The sequence below is a fragment of the Camelus bactrianus genome, chromosome 30 (assembly GCF_048773025.1).
Source record: "Camelus bactrianus isolate YW-2024 breed Bactrian camel chromosome 30, ASM4877302v1, whole genome shotgun sequence".
Lineage (NCBI taxonomy): Eukaryota > Metazoa > Chordata > Mammalia > Artiodactyla > Camelidae > Camelus > Camelus bactrianus.
Window position 1 is genome coordinate 10,690,976 of NC_133568.1, and position 19,437 is coordinate 10,710,412.

The window sequence follows — 19,437 nt, forward strand, 5'->3', positions numbered from 1 at the left end:
GAGAACTGTTTAACGAGACAGATTCCCAAGTTCATCACCAGAGCAGTGAATCAGAATCTGAGGTGGGATCCAGAAAGCTGCATTTGAAAACAGTGCTGCAGGTGACTGTGTTCATTCTTTTGGAATCCTCACCTTGACAAAAGCAGAATCAGTGTGAGCAGATCTGTTCTTATGTAAGACCAGGACAGAAGGAATTTCAGTTATCAACATTTAAAAATTTCTCTGTCCTTCCTACAGTCTTTGTCTTAAAAAAAACTGCTCCAGGGGGTGAGAACGGGAAGCAGAGCCACTCTGCTTGTCAAACTCCTGCAGAGATCACTTGGGGGTGAAGGAAATGGCGGGGATGTAGCTAGTCTCCCCCTTCAAGGAGAGAAGCCCAGCACACAGCTGTCCCTTTTATGCTGAGTCCTTCCTAGTCTCCACCTAAAAGTAAAAAGTAATTAAGATAACAGTATTTCAAAAAGACAGAGAAAACAGTAAGAAGAAAAAAAGCCTGAAATAATTTTTTAAAAACAGGGGGAAAAGAGGCTTCATATCAGCCTGATACTTCCAGTACGTTCTTCACCCTCCAAGAAAGACTCAGAAATAGAAATGAGATCACCTGAGAAACTTTATTCTAATAACATAAATCAGAATATTTTACCCTCCTTGAACTATAATGAAATCACAGCAGGTGAGAACCAAGAAGAGAACCGCTGAGAAACTCTTGAAAATTTAGTGATGCTGATTTACATAGTAATTAATGTACTGATGAGAAGTGCAGAAGTGCGGTCTTCATGCAGGGTTTTGCAGCTATAAGAATGCATGAGTGCAGAGCAATATTATAGCCTTAAAAATGCAACTATTTCAACACAGTGACCAGGGCCTCCACTCTTAGCTTCTCTATAATGTTTTGGCAAGAAAGATGACCTTGCAAGAGTCTATGGAGAGCTGTTCTCCAAAAAGCAATGTTTACTTGAAGCAGCATCTTGGTCCAACCTCAGCGGTCAACAGCCCCCTTCTTCTCTGCCCCTCTTTCTCCCATCAGCAAATATTAAAGTGCCCACTATGTGCCAGATGTGACTTTAGACACAACAGTGAACAAAACGAGAAGGTCCCTGCCTTCATGGAGCTTATATTATCTAAAAGAATAGTAATAAATAATTACATTGTATGTTAGGTGATAAATACTGTGGGAAAAGAAAACATACAGTAGGATTAGGGGGATTGAGGCTGAAATTTAAACAGGGAGGTCAGGGCAGGCTTCACTGAGAGAGGCTTCATTTGTTCATGTGAGTTAAGACTTGAAGGAGGTGCAGGATTCGGGGGGTGCAGGTATCTGAGGGAGAGTAATCGAGGCAGGGAGAAGTCAGTGCAGAGGCTCTGAGGGTGGACAGTGCTGGTATGTCTAGGGGGATAACCTACGGCTGTGCTTTTCAAACTTGAGCTGACATCAGAAGTCACTTGGAGGGCTACTGCTGGGCCCCAGCCCCAGAGTTCCCAGTGTAGGAAGTCTGAGGTTGCACCTGACATTGTGCATTTCTAACAGCTTCCTAGGGGATGCTGGTGCAAGGACCACACTTTGAAAATCACTGAACTATGAATTATTTTTTAAACTGAGTCACTAAATAATAATGGACCACTTAATCAATGTAATGGGTCTGACTGGTAATTTTTTAAAAAAGAAAAGAAATAGAATAGGAAACATCTGAGGCCATCACACTCACTCAGGTAGATGAAACTTTCATGTTTGATGAAACTTCTGTTTTGGTTATATATAAATGTGTGTGAAATGGACTGCTCACTCGGGGTGGTGGTCAAAAAGCTTGAGAGCCACTAGTCTGATGTCATGTATAGTGTGTCATGAAATAACAAAACCACATTAATTTGGTGGAGGGAACTATGAGAATCGCTTTGTTTCAACTGGACACTAAGCTGAACCTGCCTTGGGTCTCCTCCTCCACTCACAAATAAATTTCCTCTGCCAGGATTTCACTTCTTCCAACTCCCGTCGACAGAGAAAAGATCAAGTCCAGGTTTCTCCTTAAAAAACCTTCCCCATGATGTCTCTCTCCCTCCTCTCACCTCCTCCAGAACTTAACTTCCATACCATTCCTACTGGGCGGAGCTTAAACCACCCGGCTTTGTTAGTGATCTCTGCAAGCGTGTGTGGACCTTGTCTCTCCAGAAATGTGGTATTTTTTTTGTATGTCCCTAACGATGCCTTCACAATGTTGTGTTCAAAGAGGACTAGCTGTGGAAGGAATAAACAGCCAATTCACATTTTAAGTTATATTATTTGTGTGTTATATGCAATATATATAATGATAATGGAAATTAAATGGAGGAGATGCAAATTTGGGGACGGGGTACATGGGTGGGAGAAAGAGGGGGGAAAAAAAGGGAAACTAATTGGCTGGGAGAGCTGATGGGTAACAGAGGGCACAGCCCCAAGCCTCCCACTCTGCACCCCAGAGCCCGGGCTGAGGGGTCTCTGTGCAGCATGCCGTGGAGAAAACCCTCACTTTGCACTGGGTAGGAGTAAGTCACTCTGATGCTCTGATCTAATGCTGTGCAGTGGATAAGAAGAGCTGAAGGATCAGAGGAGAAGTCAGTGTTTGGGCTGAGAGGAGAGATATAGGGAATCAGGCAGGGTGGAGAAGTTAATTCATTCAATGAATACTTATTGAATGAGTTCAATTCCAGGCCCCGAGCTAGGGACGTGGGAAGCTCTTTGTTATATGGAGGGACACACAAGGTATTGTAGAAACATGGAGAAAGAACCACCAAGTTTGCCCAGGTGACTCAGGTGGCTTCGTGGAAAAGCGAAAGCCTTTTCTATGTCGTGTTGTGTTGTGACCTGACAGACAAGACACACGAGGGCTGGAAGGGAAGGAGGAAGGAGGCAGGAGCGGCACGTACTCGGGCACAGACGTGCACGAATATTGTCCATCTGGAGACCTGCCCGCAGTCTGCCATGGCTGGAGCAGAGTGCTTAGGGGAAAAAAGAACCACAGATAAGTCTGGAGCGAGGCTACAAAGGGCCCTGTGTGTTGGATCTGAGCCGGGTGTACCTTGAAGAGACTGCTGGCTGATGGGCTAAGGATGCCGTGGGGGCGGGAAGAGGCAGAAGTGGGAACACCAGCTGGAGGCTGTGGTAACAGACTGCGTGAGACGCAGAGAGGCAAAGTGGGACAGAGGTGACGAGGAGAGAGGAGAGATCTGGGAAACAGAATCCACAGAGCCTGTGAAAAGTGTCTAACGGCACTTCTGAGTTAGAGGAGGATGCTGGCTGGTTGTGTTCCTGTGGGTGGAAACACGTGAGGAGAGCAGGAGAGTGCGCCTGTGGACAAGATGAGGGTTGGTTCCCGTGGGGCCCTGAGATGGGGCCACCCAGGAGGAGGTGGCACACAGGGTGGCACTCAGTCTTCTTCTCTGGAGTGAGAGAACTGACAGAGATGCAGAAGACACCTGGCGTGGGGACAGGGAGGGACTCCTGATAGGAGTCAATATTAAGAGGCTATGAAAAAAACTCTTGAAATTTCAGTCAACTTTCTATATTTCTCTTTAGGCAACTAACAACAACAGTGAAAGTATTCTAAAAAGTGGCAATAAAATGAAGGCTTTAAAAATCATTTAGTGTGACGCTGCCTATCCACTTTTAATTCTATGATTGACCTAGTGTCTGAAGTGAATGAAATGAGAAGTTCACTTACTGTCAGTAACTTCCGCTATTCCATAGTTTCCTATTTACACGAAAAGAGAAGTTATCCTCTCGTTAATTATCCCAGAAAAGCATGACCTAATTTTCTAACACTAGATATGGTAAAATTCTTAATCCTCAAATGACATAGATAATTCACTAAACCGAAGGAAAGAGGGAACCTGGACACTGCATGATTAAATACAAGGTGGTGAGGTGGTGGTGGAGGACCCGCAAGGCCTGGATGAATGCTGACCCATCATCACGACACTCAGGACGCTCGCTAGGACGCAAAGTGGCAGCCAGGGACAGGCCTGCTGTGGACGCAGACAGTGGGAACTTTGAGCTGCGGCTTCTAACTGAGCTCCTGGAGGACACACTAACTTTATTTATTTCCTTCCAAACTCTAAAGGAGAAATAAGCATCTTAGGATTTCAGAGCCTGTTCTTTTTGTCTCTGTTTATGCAGGAGGGTCCCCCAAAGCTAATTACCTGGTATTGCCTTTCCCAGACTTCACGCAATACCAGTAAGAAGAGGATGTTTAGAATGATATTAATACTATTTACTCTGAACAGCCAAGTTGTTTAACTCTATAGACAGATTTATCCAAAGAGTATATATTCCCACACAGGATATTACACAAATATTTTACAAGGCTATGTCAAATAACATTTGATTGAAAAATATTTTATTTGGTTGAAACTCAATCACTATGCCATGGGCTTCCAGATCTTACTGTTTACTTGCCCAAAATTGGAAGAATAATTCTTTTACAAATTTGGCTTTAATTCTGCAGTGCAAGGGAAACTTCAAAAACTTCTGGCTCATCTTCCTCAGCTGACATTAGCTGGCTAATTTCTCATGAGTAAGACGCACTGTGCTTCCCTTAACAACTCAAAAGGTGGTTTGAAAGAATTCTAAATTTTATAAATGTTTAATTTATATTTTAAGAAAGAACAAGTCAGTAAGTACACCCTTTTCCACACTTTCATAAAGAGCTTACTGAAACAGCATTTCCAATTTGAAACAACCTCTCTGACATCAATCTCAAGTACAAAGCTATTATTACACACCCGACAATTATTTTATCAGTATATATTAGTGAACCACCCAAAAGACTATAATGTGCTGTCATGTGGCATAGTGCAAATGTTATTCAACACACAGCTTGAATTTTCAATCAATTTAGATACGGCAGAAGTCTGTGAATTAAACTCTAGAGGTTTTAAGTGATTCGTTTTATTATAAACAATCTAAAAAGATGATTAAAATAATTGAGATAAAGCTTGATTATAAAGATAAACAGGCTCTTTTTCCAGAAACATCTGTGGTAATAATGTGCTATCATTTAAACCAACCGAGGATGACTCACCATCTGTGAGTAAATGTAATTTTGGTTTCTTTTCTAGTACTGGGGATGGATTTCTTTCTTTTTTTTTTTAAACTGAATCATCCATCCTCCATCATCTGTCCCTCTTGTAACCACAGAGTGAGATGGTAAGCTGCAGCAAGGAATACAGTTTCCTGCTGTGTTCCACAACAAAATTAACCAGCCCACTTAAGGAATTTACCCATGACCTTGGCTTCAATGGGCTCTTCCTCTAAATAAGTTAACTGGGCTGGGACCTCCCACAGATCAATTAATTTCTGCATTTATTTAGCCACAATCCCAAAAAACAAAGAGTTATATTTCTCATTTACATTTACTGTCTCAAATATAAAGGGCACTTTCTTTCTGAACATAGTACAATAATATATGAACAACATATTAACACTTAGACGGATAGTCTGTACATTGTCATTCACTTTGCTTTAAAGTGAGTGTTATAGTTAACGACTAAATTAACTTTCAGTATCTCTGTGGGCCATGGAGGAGCGTTTGGGCCAGGAGTGTACACTAGAGGAATTAGAAAATAAAATCTGGGATTGGAGTAAGAAGGAAACAAATGGACAAAACTAGTGAGAGATAATTCAAGAGAGGAGCCGGAGTTTATCACAGGGGAGGGACGGATACAAAAGGGGACTTGGGACAGCACTGCGATGACAGCAGAGTGAGGAAGCAGAAACTGCCCACAGAAGAGAAAGGAGGTGGGGAAAAGGATGGGCAAGGGGATGGGTATACAAAGTCTTAACAAGAAGGTGGCCTAGTGCCCAGGTCTTGGTTCCTAAAACCATTTAAAAAAAAAAAAAAAAAGGAACCAGGGCTTATTCAAGAACTGGTTGATTCCAGGGCTGGGGAGAATACAGGAGCCAACCTGGAGGAGCTCCCACTGGCCAAAGCGAGAACAATTTGAGCAACAAAATAACTAAATAAAAGCACTGAATTATAATCTACAGAATAAAATACAAAATTATCATTAGGTAAACACCACAGGAATCACTGTGCAGGTAAGCTCCACTGATGAATGATAAAATCGGGGCAAAATTTTGAGGAGAAGCAGTATACAAGCAAAGTCTTGAAGTCTCATCCCCAAGATAGTAATCAATAACAAAGGAAAAATAGTGACTTTTCACTGGAGAAATCTGGTGGACACCACGTTAACCAAGTGATGAGGGATAACATTAACAGTAATGAGGAACGATGACACCATGTGCCTCCTGACATGATGAACCAGAAGGACAGAGCATCACTTCTGTGGTGTTTTTACCAAATATACATAACTTCAATATAATCACGAGGAGACATAATACAAGAAAAACTCCAACTGAGAGACAGTCTACAAAACAAGTGACCAGCCCTGGAGTGGTGGTTCTCAAGAACTCACTCCAAGGTGCTGCAAATCTCAGTACCTCTGGGGAGCCATCAACCACCCCTGCCATCTACAGCATCAAGCCAGCCAGGAGCTGCTTCTAGCGGACAATGGCTCCTCCTCTCCTGCCTCCCAAAGCGCCCACCAGCGCTCCTCCCCTGGGCAGACCCCCACTCAGAACAACACAGAGAGGAGGTGACTGTGACGCAGAGCCGGTAATAGATATTTCAGTACAAATGTAGTTCTCCTATTTGTTTGCACAGGACAATCAGTGACTGGATAGTCAACACTTTTTATTTTAAAAATGTGTTTTCCATCCCCCTTGAACCATATTCTTTCTCATTATGAACCATATACAACTTTAAGCAATTTGTTTTTCTGGCATATAAATCTGACCCCACACTGTCTTTTCAAACCCTGATTTCATGGTTATTATGGATTCTTACTTTCTCCGTCCCTGCACTGAATCCCTTCTCTCCTCACTTTTTTTTGGGGGGGGGGTGCTAATTAGATTTACTTATTTATTTATTTTTAGTTTTTTTTTGTGGAGGCACTGGGGACTGAACCCAGGACCTCGCGCATGCTAAGCACACGCTCTACAGCTGAGCTATACCCCCTCCCCTCGCCTCACTTCTTAACTGAAACCTGGTACTCCCCTCAGGACTCCCAAACCCTTGGAGCCTTTGGAAATAGAGGCTGCTCATTCTTTCACACCTCACAGCCTTTGGGGTCTGGAGGGGCGGTTGGTGTCCTCTTTGCTTTCATTGTTGTTCCTTGGCTATTATTCCTCTACCTTTAAGTACAGAGCTCTGCTCACACGAGGCTGGTACCAGCTTTTTCTCTTCCTTCTAGCTGCCACTGACTGACTCTGAGGCCATTCTCCCATTTACTGTAGCATCTGGCTCACAGTCTTTCTTTCCTTGCGATGGCCTATTATTCTGGGGGACTACAATGTCCATGTGAATGACCCATCCTTGGCTTCCAGTTCATTAACTGGCTCAATCACACTGACTTTCATTCACATTCATATCACTTCGGTCCCCCTCCTCATGGCCAAATCCAGACCATGCTGTCACTGAGATCTGCTCCTTTTTAATATCTTCAGTATAAATATACTGCTCTCTAATCACAGCTTCCATTACTTCTACTTTGCTGCTTCTTTGATCTCATCAAAACCCCCTCCCCGTGACTCCATTATCTTTTTCTTCTAACCTCCGGATAGTTCCACATCTTTCTTTTTTTCTGTTTTTAACTTTAGCTTTCATTTAAGTGTAGTTGATTTACAATGTTAGTTTCAGGTGTACAGCAAAGCAATTCAGTTATACATATACATATATATATATATTTTTCTCTTCAGATTCTTTTCCATTATTTGTTATTACAAGAAACTGAATATAGTTCCCTGTGCTATACAGTAGGTCCTTGTTGTTTACCTATTTTATACATAGTAATGTGTATCTGTTAATCCCAAACTCCTAATTTATCCCTCCCCTGCCCTTTCCCCTTTGGTAACCATAGTTTTTGTTTTCTACGTCCATGAGTCTGTTTTTGGTTTGGAAATAGAATTTGTACCATTTTTTTTTTTTTTTTTTTTTAGATTCCACACAGAAGTGATACCACATGTGATATCTGTCTTTCTCTTTTTGCCTTATTTCACTTAATATGACAATCTCTAGGTTCTATGGTGCTGCAAATGGCATTATGTCATTCTTTTTTATGGTTGAGTAATATTCTATTGTGTATGTGTATACACACACACATATATATGTATATGTATACCACATCTTTATCCAGTCATCTATCGATGGACATTTAGGTTGTTTCCAAGTCTTGGCTATTGTAAACAGTGCTGCTTGGGGGGTACATGTGTCTTTTCGAATTATAGATTTCTCTGGATATATGCCCAGGAATGGGACTGCTGGATCATATGGTAAGTGTATTTTTAGTTTTTTTAAGAAACCTCCATACTAGAGTAATGTAAATAAAAGCAAAAAAACCCAAATGGGACCTAATTAAACTTAAAAGCTTTTGCACAGCTAAGGATACCATCAACAAAATGAAAAGATAACCTACAGAACGGGAGAAAATATTTGCAAATGATGCAACAAGGGACTAATTTCCAAAAGATACAAACAGCTCATACAGCTTAATACCAAAAAAACAAACAACTCACTCAAAAAAAACGGACAGAAGACCTAAATAGACATTTCTCCAAAGAAGACATCCAGACAGGCACATGAAAAGATGCTCAGTTTTGCTAATTATTAGAGAAATGCAAATCAAAACTACAATGAGGTATCACTTCATACCAGTCAGAATGGCCTTCATTAGAAAGTCCACAAATGACAAATGCTGGAGAGGGTGTGGAGAAAAAGGAACCCTCCTACACTGCTGGTGGGAATGTAAATTGGTGCAGCCGATTCTTTCCTGACTTAGCTTAAACACCAAGAGCCATCACTTCCTGTGAGTTGCCAGTCTAATCATCATGGATTTTTGTACTGGTTAACATGGTATTTTTAGTTCAAACAAATTTGAAACAGTGAAAAAGAAAACCCCAAAAGACCTCAGTCGTCTTACTTTATGTAAGAAAGGAAACAATAAGAGTTCTTCACACTTAAGGAATTGTCAGGAAGAGAGTAAAGGGAGATATTGGGGGGGGGGGTCCTGGTGAACTATAATCAGTTTTTAAGCAATTGCCACATGGTGGTGCCATTTTAGCTGATAAACAGAAACATCCCCACCTTTGCTCAGCACCACATGAACAGCACGGCTGTTTACGTACAGCGGAACTTCTGCAAGTGATTATGACTAATGTGCTGTTGCTTCACACACTCTGTTATTATAACTGAAAATATTTTCATATCCTACAATGTTCATTAAGCAGTGGTTCTAGTGATAGTGCTAAAAAACACAGCCCCCCAAAACGGTAATGCTCGAACAGAAGTTAGTTGTGATAAAACACTACGAAGAAGGTCAAGCGTTCACTATGACACCCTGTGCTGTTAATTTAGGAATGAGCACTCTAAAATATTAGAGGTAATGGAGGAAAAAATTAAAAGAAGTATTAATGTAAAAATAGGCAACAATGCTGTACATTCATGCACTCCGCCAAATATCTTCTCCTATGGGAAAGTTAGTCTTGAAGTCTGAGTTTTGTAACATGAGATCACTTCAGGAACTCATCTACTACACACATGTGAATGCCTTCTCAAAATACAGCATTTCCCCTACCTCTTCCATGAAATGATCCTCTTTCAATAGCTTTACCCAGGCATACAGTAAACGGCGTGGTGATTATGAGCACGGACTCTGAAGCCAGACTACCTGGGTATGAATCTCCTAGTTCTCTAGTTTTCTAGTTGTGCGAAACTTTGGGTAAATTACTTAACCTCTCTGTGCACCAGTTTCCCATCCCAGAAAATTAGGATGATGACACTACGTACCTTCAAAGGACTTGCTGCAAGGATTGAATGAGTTATCATATGTAAGACACTTAGTCCCTCCCAAAAGCACTGAGTAAACACTATGCAAGTATTATCTATTGCCAAAGTGACACCATCACCACCACCACCACCAACTTCCCATCAACTCTTGATACTTACAAGACTCAGTTTATTTCACTGGGTTAAAAAAATAAGGTGCTCCGTTATTCACAGTACATGAATTACTCATAGTATATGCAGTGGTTACTCATAGGGTATGCAGTGGTCTGAAGACAGTCCTTCTTTTGCTACTTCTTTTGGAAAACTGTCAGAATCCTTCATCACAGTTCTGTGTGCCAGTATATAGTAGAGCAGGCAGTATTCAGAGAGCCTTTTGTGGCCCAAGTGCTGGGTAAGTGATATAATTCTGAATGGAGCCCACGCAGACACTAATATTTACATCGAGTGATACAACAGCATGCTTCTTTCACCAGTCTTACCTTCAGCCTGTCTTTGGGCAGCGCGACGACCCCTTGCTTGATGATTTCCAGGACCCGCTCCACTGACAGCTCAGCTCCAGCTTGTAGCAACCTTGAGCTGAAGAAGGTGATCACCTGGAATGTGAAGTGTTATTTTTTTTTTTAAACAAGTAGATGTATGAGATGTATTTTCAGTAGCTGCCTTTCTCACATGGTAGTCAAACTCTCATAGTTCCATTTCTTAGAGGGATCTGGCTTTTCATTCACTAGCTCTCCTGAATCAGTCCTCTCTCTAAAGGGTTTGATGGCTGAATCAGAGCCAGCCCCTAAATATTCAGGGCTGATTATCCATTCTGTGCGTTAAGCAGCTTCCTGAATTCTGCTCTTCCTTGTGCTGCCTCACCTTGCATTTATATTTCACTTAAACAGCAGCATCCATTAGAAGGTGGGAAGAGAAAGCTAAAGCTTAAAACCTATAAATATTGAAGCTTAATATAAAGTCTTAATAAGAAGGGAATTTGAAGTTAATGGCTAAAATGATGTTTTGGGGATTATTTATCAATTTAATTTATACACAACACTCTTATCCCTGACCACCAGAGATAATCAACAGCAAGCTGTAATTTTTTGGTGTCCTGTCACAGCACAGCCTGAACTACGTAGCAAGATGCAAACACAGTAACATTATGGAAATAACACTATCTCTTAACGCTTGTCATTAAAAGAATGGCATCATTTCTTAGGAAATTAGCTGATAATTCAAGAACACCATAGGTCACTTTTTATTCAACAGACTAAACTATATACACTATGTACACTATAGACAAGTGTTTATAGGCAGACATGCAAAAAATAAATATTTACGTTTTTTAAAAAGTTGACCATTACCAATTATATGTTTTCTATTTTATAGATAAAATATTTTAAGTTACTAACGGCTATTTTCAAATATTTTAATACATTTTCATTCCGGGTCACTCTCCTAAATATTAATTGTTCAAGTGTACAATAATTGTTCTCCTAACCGTCCTAGTGGAAAGTGCATGATAGGACATAAATCCACTGAAATGGATTTATTCTGCAAAGCAGAGACCCAGCTGGAGCCAGAACCCTAACAAGCTCGTGCCTTGAGAGACTGAGAATGACTGAAAACAAAGGCAGCCAATGGCAGGCTCCACTGCTGCTGACTCCAAATAAATCATTTCTTTATCTCAGGCAGTTTGCTGGCACCAGCTCCTTTGCGAGTTGCTTATTTTGTCCATGACAGGCTGGTTTTCAACGTGTGCCTATGGGTTTTGTTTTTTCCAAGTCAGATTTTAAGTTCTTCTGGGGAATTCTGGGATAAAATTTTGTTTGCAGAGTTTACAGACAAGCAGGTACTGAAACTGATTTTTTATAAAAAGTAATTAAGTCTCTTTTTATTTTAAAATGGACATTTTATACATGCAAAATTCAGTGAAAATACTTTGTGAATTTTAGTTTTACTTCAAGTTTCTGTGTTTTAATCAGTACATCGATGATACCCTTGACAGCCTATTCAGTGGAAGAGAATATCCAGAGAATTTACAGAGGAAATAGATGATATTTTGTGTCTTCAAGAAGGATGAAATGTGTATAGCAACTAACCTTCAATAAAAGAAAGAAAATTTTTTGAAAAAAAAAGACACAATGTAATTGGGGAACAAGACACAGATCAAACATGTATAACCAGACAGATTTAGACATCATGGTAGTGTACACCATGAACTGCTCAAAGTCAGAGACCTAGTTTGGGGTCCTGCCTGTGATACTTAACTAACAATATGTAAGATGCTCAACTTCCTTAGGTTTAATTTATTCTCTTTTTTTTCCAGTTTCTTATTGTAGAATCTTATCATTGATTTAAGACCTTTCTTCTTTTCTAATAGAAGCATTTATTGCTGTAAATTTCCCTCTAAGCTTGAGCTGTGGCCCACAAATCCTGATATATTGCATTTTCATTTTGCTCACTTTAAAAATGTGTTTTATTTCCGTTGTGAACTCCTCTCTTTGACCCACAGATTTTAATTTTCAAATATTTGAGTATTTTCCAGATACCTTTCTTATTGATTTCTAGTTTAATTTCAATGTGGTCAAAGAGCATACTCTATATGATTTCAAATCTTTTAAATGTGTTGAGGTTTGTTTTACAGCCACAAATATGATCTATCTCAGGGAACGTATGTGTTTTATGTGCACTGATGCTGCTGGGTGAAATGGTCTATAAATGTCAATTAAATCAAGTGGGTTGGTATCACTATTTGGATCTTTTGTAACATTACTAATGTTCTATTTGTTGTATCAGTTACTGAGAAAGAAGTGATATTATGGATTTGTCTATTTCTCTTTGCAATTTTATCAGCTTTTGCTCCATGTATTTTGAATGTCTGTTGTTAGGCTCATCCACATTTGGGGTTGTTATGTCTTGGTGAAATGACCCCTTTATCATTACATGGTGTCCTTCTCTCTCTCTGGTAATATTCCTTGTTCTGAAGTATACTTTACTGTTAACAGTCACTCTGCCTTTCTTTTGATTAGTGCTTGCACGATAAGACTTTCATCCTTTTTCTATTAATCTATGTCTTTATATTTAAAGTGAGTTTGTTACAGATAGCACCACTTATCTTTTCATTCAATCTGAAAATCTCATAACTGAGCCATTTCATGTACTTGTTTGACGTGGTTGGACTCACGTCTACCTCACTGCTTATTACTTTCTATTTGTTGCACTATTATCCATTCTACTTTCCTGCCTGCCTTTGGACTGAGTATAAATTATGATTCTTTTTAATCTCCATCTTTGGCTTATGAGTTAAATCTCCAGCTCTCTCTCTCTCTTTTTTTTGTACAGTTTGCTGTACAGTTTATAATATATACATTTAATTTATTATCTACCATCAAATAATCTTATACCACTTCACATTGTCAAGAACTGTGAAGTGTCTAAAATTTTACCTTTTTGCAAATTAAGTTACTCGGTCATAGTTTTATGGATCCTGGAAGAAGATGAGGATTTCTAAGTCAGTGATGAAGACAATCTGTTAGTCACAGTAGTAGCAGGAACCAGAACACTAGCATTTCTGCGCTAGTCCCCAAGCCCCAATTCGCACAAGTGTGATTTTTTCTTATTGAGGTATACTTGATCTACAATATTATATTAGTTTCAGGTATACAACCCAGTGATTCAAAATCTTAACACTATACTCCACTTATAGTCATTATAAAATATTGGCTATATTCTCTTCGCTGTACAATATACACTTGTAGCTTATTTACCTTATACAGAGTAATCCCCTGTAACGCTCCTCGCCTCTTCCTTTTCCCTACTGGTAACCAATAGAGTTTGCTCTCTGTATTTGTGAGTCTACTTCTGTTTTGTTACATTCATTTGTTTTATTTTACTAAGCATAATACCCTCCAGGTCCAACCATGTTACTGCAAATGGCAAAATGTAATTCTTTTTTTTTTTTTAAATGGCCCAATAGTATTCAATTACATATATAAAAACCAAATTTCTAAAAATTCTTATTTTTTATTGTAATGTAGTCAATTTACAATGTTAGTTTCAGGTGTATAGCAAAGTGATTTATTATACATATACATACATATATATATAATACTTTCAGGTTCTGTTATGGCTCACTACAAGAAACTGAATATAGTTCCTTGTGCTTTTTTATATATAGTAATGTGTATGTGTTAATCCCAAACTCCTAATCTATTCCTGCCCTCCCCAACCCCCCCAGCCTTGGTAACCACAGATTGTTTTCCTATATCTGTGAGTCTATTTCTGGAAAAACCACATCTTCTTTACCCATTCATCTCTTGATGGACACTTGAGGCTGCTTCCATATCTTGGCAATTGTAAATAATGCTGCTATGAACATTGGAATGTATGTATCTTTTCAAATTAGTGTTTTTGTTTTATTCAGATCTATTCCCAGGAGTGGAACTGTTGGGTCATATTGTAGTTCTATTTTTAGTTTTTTGAGGAACCTCCATACTGTTATCCACAGTGGTTGCACCAATTTACATTCCCACCAACAGTGTACAGGAGTGATGTGGTATCTCATTTTAGTTTTGATTTATATCTGATAATCAGCAATGTTGAGCATCTTTTCCTGGGCCTGCTGGCATATGGATATCTTCTTTGAAAAAATGTCTATTCAGGTCATCCACCCATTTTTCAATTGGGTTATTTGTTTTTTGATATTGAGTTGTATGAGCTGGTTATATATTTTCAGTTTAAGCCCTTATCAGTCATATCATTTGCAAATATTTTCTCCCATTCAGTAAGCTGTCTTTTCGTTTTGTCAGTGGTTTCTTCTGCTGAGTAAAAGTTTTAAATTTAATTAGGTCCTATTTGTTTATTTTTGCTTTTATTTCATTTGCTTTAGGAGACAGATGCAAAAAAAAAATATTGCTATGATTTATGCTGAAGAAAGTTCTGGCTGAGTTTTCTCCTTTTTGCCTGAGTTTTCTTCTATGAATTTTATGGATTCTGGTCTTACATTTAGGTCTTTAATCCATTTTGAGTTTATTTTTATACATGGCATGAGAAAATACTCTAACTTCATTCTTTTACACGTAGCTGCCCAGTTTTACTAACATCACTTATTTTAAAGACTGTCTTTTCTCCATTGTATACTCTTGCCTCCTTTGTCACAGGTTAATTGACCATAAGTGCAAGGGTTTATTTCTAGGCTCTCTATTCTATTCCTTTAATCTATGTGCCTGTTTTTTTGTGCCAGTGCCATACTGTTTTGATTACTATAGCTTTGTAGTATAGTCTGAAGCCGGGGATCGTGATACCTCTAGCTCTGTTCCTCTTTCTCAAGATTGTTTTGGCAATTTGGGGTCTTTTGTGTTTCCTACCAATTTTAGATTTTTTCTAGTTCTGTGAAAAGTGCCATTGGTGTTTTGATGGGGATTGCACTGAATCTGTAGATTGCCTTGGGTAGTATGGTCATTTTAACAATATTAATTCTTCCAATTCACGAACACGGCATACTTAATCTGCCTGTGTCATCTTCAACTTCTTTCACCGGTTTTTTACAGTTTTCCAAGTTGAGGTCTTTTCTCTCCTCAGGTTTATTCTGAAGTATTTTATTCTTTTTCATGCTATGGTAAATGGGATTGTTTTCTTAATTTCTCTTTCTGATAGTTTGTTGTTAGTGTATAGAAATGCATCAGATTTCCATTTATTAATTTTGTACCCTGCAACTTTACTGAAATCATTTATTAGTACTAACAGTTTTTTCATGGCATTTTTAGGGTTTTCTATGTATTTTCATGTCATCTACAAATAGTGACAGTTTTACTTCTTCCTTTCCAATTTGGATTCCTTTTATTTCGTTTTCTTGTCTGACTGTTATGGCTAGCACTTCAGTACTATGTCAAATAAAAGTGGGAAGAATAGGCATCCTTGACTTGTTCCTGATCTTAGAGAAAACACCTTCAGCTTTTGACCACTGAGTATGATGTTAGTGGTGGACTTGTTATATGTGACCTTTATTATGTTGAGGTATTTTCCTTCTATACCTATTTTGCAGAGTTTCTTTTAATCATAAATGGATGACGACTTTTGTCAAAAGTTTTCTGCATCTACTGAGACGATCATATGACTTTTATTCTTCAGTTTGATAAGGTGGTATATCACATTGACCTACAGATACTGAACCATCCTTGCATCCCTGGGATAAGTCCCACTTGATCATGGTGTATGATCCTTTTAATGTATTGTTGAAGTCAGTTTGGTAATATTTTGTTAAGAATTTTTGCATCTATGTTCATCAGTGATATTGGCCTGCAATTTTCTTTATTTGAAATAAAGAATATTTCTTCATTTGGTGTCTGTCTGGTTTTGGTATCAGGGTGATGCTGCCTCACAGAATGAGTTCAGAACCATTCCTTCCTCTGCAATTTTTTGGAAATAGTTTGAGAGGGAAAGGTGTTAACTCTTCTCTAAATATTTGATAGAATTCACCTGTGAAGCCATCTGATCCTGGATTTTTGTTTGTTAGGAGTTTTAAAATCATTGATTCAATTTCATTACTAGTAATTCGTCTGTTTATATTTTCTGTTTCTTCCTGGTTCAGTCTTGGGAGAGTGTACATTTCTAACAATTTGTCCATTTTTTTCTAGGTTGTCCGTTTTATTGGCATATAGTTATTTGTCATTATCTCTTATGAACCTTTGTGTATCTGTTAAGTTATTGGTTGTAATTTCTCACTTTTTATTTCTGATTTTATTGATTTGAGTCTTCTCTCTTCTTTTCCTGATGAGCCTGGAAAAAGGTTTATCAATTGTTTATGTTTTCATAGGATCAGTTCTTAGTTTCATTAATCTTTTCTATTTTTTCAGTATGTATGTCATTTATTTCTGCTCTGATCTTTGTGATTTCTTTCCTTCTACTAACTTTGGGTTTTGTTTTTTTCTTCATTCTCTAGTTCTTCCAGGTGTAAGGCTAGGTTGTTTGAGATTTTTCTAGTTTCCTGAAGGAGGTTTGTACTGCTATAAACTTCCCTCTTAGAATTACTTTTGATGCATCCCATGGATTTTGGATCACTGTATTTCCATTTTCATTTGTCTTCAGGACAATTTTTAAAAACTTCCTCTTTGATTTCTTCAGTCATCCTTTGGTTTTTTAGTAGCGTATTGTTTAGCCTCCACATGTTTGTGGTTTTTTTGCCATCTTTTCCCCCTTGTAGTTGATATTTAGTCTCACAGCATTGTGTTTGGAAAAGATGCTGGATATGGCTCCAATTTTCTTAAATTTACTGAGACTTGTGGCCTGGCATGTGATCTATCATGGAGAATGTTCAATGCACACTTAAAAAGTATGCCTATTCTGCTGCTTTTGGATGGAATGTTCTATACATATCTATTAAGCCCATTTGGTCTAATGTGCCATTTAAGGCCAGTGTTTCCTTACTGATTTTCTGTCTAGATGATCTGTCCATTGATGTGAGTGGATTGCACAAGGTGATCTGAAGAGGGACAGATAACTCCTACAAACGCAGTGTGTTATACTATAGGAACAGAACTCTGAGCTTAGGGAACCCAAATCTCTTATAATGGTCAGTAAGCATGCCTACCTTTTGCACCAAAGGGAGACACAGACACGTCTCCATTCTACCTCATCTGATTCCAGATATCTGCATGATTCATTCTCTACCTCGTTCAAGTTTTAGCTCAAATGCACCTTCTCAGAGAAGTCTTCTCTGACTGTGCTCTTTAGATTTGCAATTTCCGAACCCTGTTCCAAACAGCACTCATCATTCCTCTTTCTTCTTTGGCTTAAGCAACTAGGTAGATATTGATGTCACTTACTGAGCTAAGGAAGACTGCAGAAGAAAAAGCTGATTCACTTTTTGTTTGATTTTTTTTGAAGAAAATAAAGAATTCTGATTTAACCTTGTTCAGCATTTGTGGTACTGCCATATAGGCAACTGAATGCACTAATTTGGAGCTCAGTAAGGATGGTCAGGTCTGGAAATACAGAAAACCTAATGTAAATTTTACACTGTCCAAAGATAAAAATAGTTCCTGCCTTTACCATACTACACAACTATTATTGTTCACTGTCTCTGTTCTCCACTTATATTCAGCCATGAGATTTCTTTCATGCCCCTTCTCATTTGGTGTGGTATTTCTATTTTGTTCTGTTGCTTAATTCAGCCAGACCATACCATCTTATTAGTTAGACAGGAGGGATATGTACCAGTGGCTAACAGAAATTTGGCTATTTGAAAAGCAGATGTCTAAATCCTCCTGCAGAAGCTAAAAGTACTCCAAGGTTAGTCACTCTTGTCTCAGACATTTAACATTGCTTAATGTCTCAATGAAAAATATCAACTCTCAACTCCCTGTCAGCTAAAAATAACAGTGGATTCATAGTCTCCTCTACCAACACTTCTCAAGGTTAACTCCATGAAAGAAATAGCAAAGGCTTGCTTAAGCCAATATTGCAGGAGCATTGAGGGTGGGGAGAGGAGACAAGAGGGGAAGGTAAAGTGCTGAAAGAGGCAAAAAGTAGAGATGTTATTTATATCTTTATAATGGCATGCTTTTCAAAATATGTAAAAAGAATTTAAAATGATTTTGAGTGAATTTCCAGTGTGTCCAACACTATTTTGGATGACAGTATTCAAGAAAAAGTTGTTGGAAAATCTGCTCATTTGGACTCTTCCTTAGGTTTATCCAAGTGAATGTGAAAGCATGGTGTTTATAATGAGAAGACCTGGATTCAAGGCCTGGTTGGGTGACTCACTCACTAAGTCACCCTGAGCCAACCATTTCACCTCTCAAACCCTGCTCTGCCACCCTCACGGGAGTCACATGAGATTGTGCGCATGCAAATAAGTGATAAAGCCCTATGCAAATATGTGATCATTATCTAAGAGGATGAGTCTTAGATGGGGGATCTGTGTTGAAATCACCTGGGAAGCTCTCTCTCAGCATGCTGGTTTCCTCATCTGTAAAGTGGGATAATAATAATGAGTTTACTGGTTTAAGGAGAATAAGAGAGTAATGTATGTAAAGGTACTTAGCCTCATTCCCAGCACTTAGTGAGTACTCAAAAATGTTTAAGAATATATTTATCTAGTTTTAAGAACTGCATAATGGCATACAGCCAAATGCCTACCCTGAGCATGCATTTTTCACTGAATACAGCTGGAGTGTCAGTAAGCAGCCCGTTCCTGACAAAGACAGGAAAGTAAGCACTGGTTATAAATCCAGCTTAACTCCCTGCTTTTACTTCCACATGGCTCAGTATTAGATATAGCATGAGGTCCTTTCTATTTTCTCACTTCATTCTGCTTTTTGCTTCTAAAGGAGACTAAGTTTCAAACAGATGCAGTTTGAATCCTTTACAGGATTCCTAAGTGTCCTTTAAAAAAAACAGTATGGTCCTTCAGAGAGATTTTTAAGGATGTCAACAGCCTGGTTACTAAGAAGAGAGCATCATGTTCACCATTGGTGGAGTAAAGGTTGGTCTGACATCATTCGAAGTAATCTTGAAGGAGAAAGTAAACAGTGACATTTCTGGATTTGTTTTCAGGTAGTGAACAGGCAAACAATGA

The 19,437-nt window shown here is 38.7% G+C and overlaps 1 protein-coding gene across 5 annotated transcripts in view; it reads right to left on the reverse strand.

The window, feature by feature from the left end:
- Positions 1-19,437, reverse strand: part of DYM (dymeclin) — a 308,671-nt gene that overhangs the window by 39,757 nt on the left and 249,477 nt on the right. For all 5 annotated transcript variants that reach the window (XM_074355333.1, XM_074355335.1, XM_074355332.1 and 2 more), the window contains one exon: positions 10,355-10,468. In XM_074355333.1, the coding sequence (XP_074211434.1) occupies positions 10,355-10,468 (114 nt within the window). The remainder of the gene's footprint in view (positions 1-10,354; positions 10,469-19,437) is intronic.